The sequence below is a fragment of the Geospiza fortis genome, unplaced genomic scaffold, assembly GCF_000277835.1.
Source record: "Geospiza fortis unplaced genomic scaffold, GeoFor_1.0 scaffold2674, whole genome shotgun sequence".
Lineage (NCBI taxonomy): Eukaryota > Metazoa > Chordata > Aves > Passeriformes > Thraupidae > Geospiza > Geospiza fortis.
Window position 1 is genome coordinate 10,849 of NW_005054763.1, and position 1,472 is coordinate 12,320.

At 66.2% G+C, this 1,472-nt stretch overlaps 1 protein-coding gene across 1 annotated transcript in view; it reads left to right on the plus strand.

Moving 5' to 3' along the window:
- The first annotated feature begins 435 nt into the window (after nt 1–435).
- Nucleotides 436–1,472, plus strand: part of S1PR2 (sphingosine-1-phosphate receptor 2) — a 3,616-nt gene continuing 2,579 nt past the window's right edge. Inside the window, exon 1 of the mRNA XM_031065407.1 lies at nt 436–1,465. Within this exon, the coding sequence (XP_030921267.1) occupies nt 512–1,465 (954 nt within the window). The 5' untranslated portion in view covers nt 436–511. The remainder of the gene's footprint in view (nt 1,466–1,472) is intronic.

A 1,472-nucleotide genomic window follows, 5' to 3' on the forward strand; every position in this document is an offset into this window, starting at 1 on the left:
CCCGGTGTCCCCACCCCGCGCTTTCCCAGCCCCCCGGGGCGCCCCGCCCCATTGCCCCCGGGATGTCTGTCACCTCCTGCCACCCCAGTGGAAGGACACAGGTGACAGCAGGTGGCACCTGGGGTGTCCAAAGGTGACAATGGGTGTCACCATCCATGGGGACAGGGCTGGGGGTGGCTCTCAGCACAGCTGGGGGGACACAACTGGATGACACTTGGGCGTGACAAACAGGGTGTGACACCGGCTGTCACCCCAGGGTGTCCCTGGTGGCACAGAGGTGACATTGCTGTCCCCAGGAGCCATGTCCCGGCGGCGCTGAGCCTTGGGTCACCCCAGGGTCTCCTTGGTGGCACAAAGGTGACATTTCTGTCCCCAGGAGCCATGTCCTGGCGGGGCTGAGCCTCGGGTTACCCTGGGCTGTCCTTGGTGACAATGAAGTGACATTTCTGTCCCCAGGAGCCATGTCCCGGCGGCGCTGAGCCTCGTCCTCCTCTCCGCCCCTTCCACCACCATGGGGAGCATCTACAAGGAATATTGGAACCGCGACAAGATCCGCGAGCACTACAACTTCACCAAGGGCGACGGGGGCGAGGCGGCGGCGCCCTCGCGCTGGGTGGGCTCCGTGCTCATCGTCGTGCTGTGCTGCTTCATCGTGCTGGAGAACCTGCTGGTGCTGGTGTCCATCTGCCGCAACAAGCGCCTGCACCTGGCCATGTACATCTTCATTGGCAACCTGGCGGCCTCGGACCTGCTGGCCGGCGCGGCCTTCATGGCCAACACGCTGCTGTCGGGCAGCACCACCTTCAGCCTGACGCCCGTGCAGTGGTTCGTGCGCGAGGGCACGGCCTTCGCCACGCTGGCCGCCTCGGTGTTCAGCCTGCTGGCCATCGCCATCGAGCGGCACGTGGCCATCACCAAGGTGAAGGTGTACAGCAGCGACAAGAGCTGCCGCATGGTGCTGCTCATCGGCGCCTGCTGGGTGATCGCCGGCGCCGTCGGCAGCCTGCCCATCATGGGCTGGAACTGCATCAGCGACCTGGGCGACTGCTCCACCGTGCTGCCGCTCTACTCCAAGCGCTACGTGCTCTTCGTCACCACCATCTTCACGCTCATCCTCATGGCCATCGTGGGGCTCTACACGCGCATCTACTGCATCGTGCGCTCCAGCCACGCCGAGATCGCCTCGGCGCAGACGCTGGCGCTGCTCAAGACCGTCACCATTGTGCTGGGCGCCTTCATCGTCTGCTGGCTGCCCGCCTTCATCATCCTCCTGATGGACGCCTCGTGCCCCGTGCGCGCCTGCCGCGTGCTCTACAGCGCCAATTACTTCTTCGCCTTCGCCACGCTCAACTCGGCGGCCAACCCGGTGATCTACATGCTGCGCAGCAAGGACATGCGCAGCGAGTTCCTGCGCGTGCTCTGCTGCTGCGGCCGCGCCCGGGGCCGTGGGCAGCCCCCCGGCCGGGCGGGGG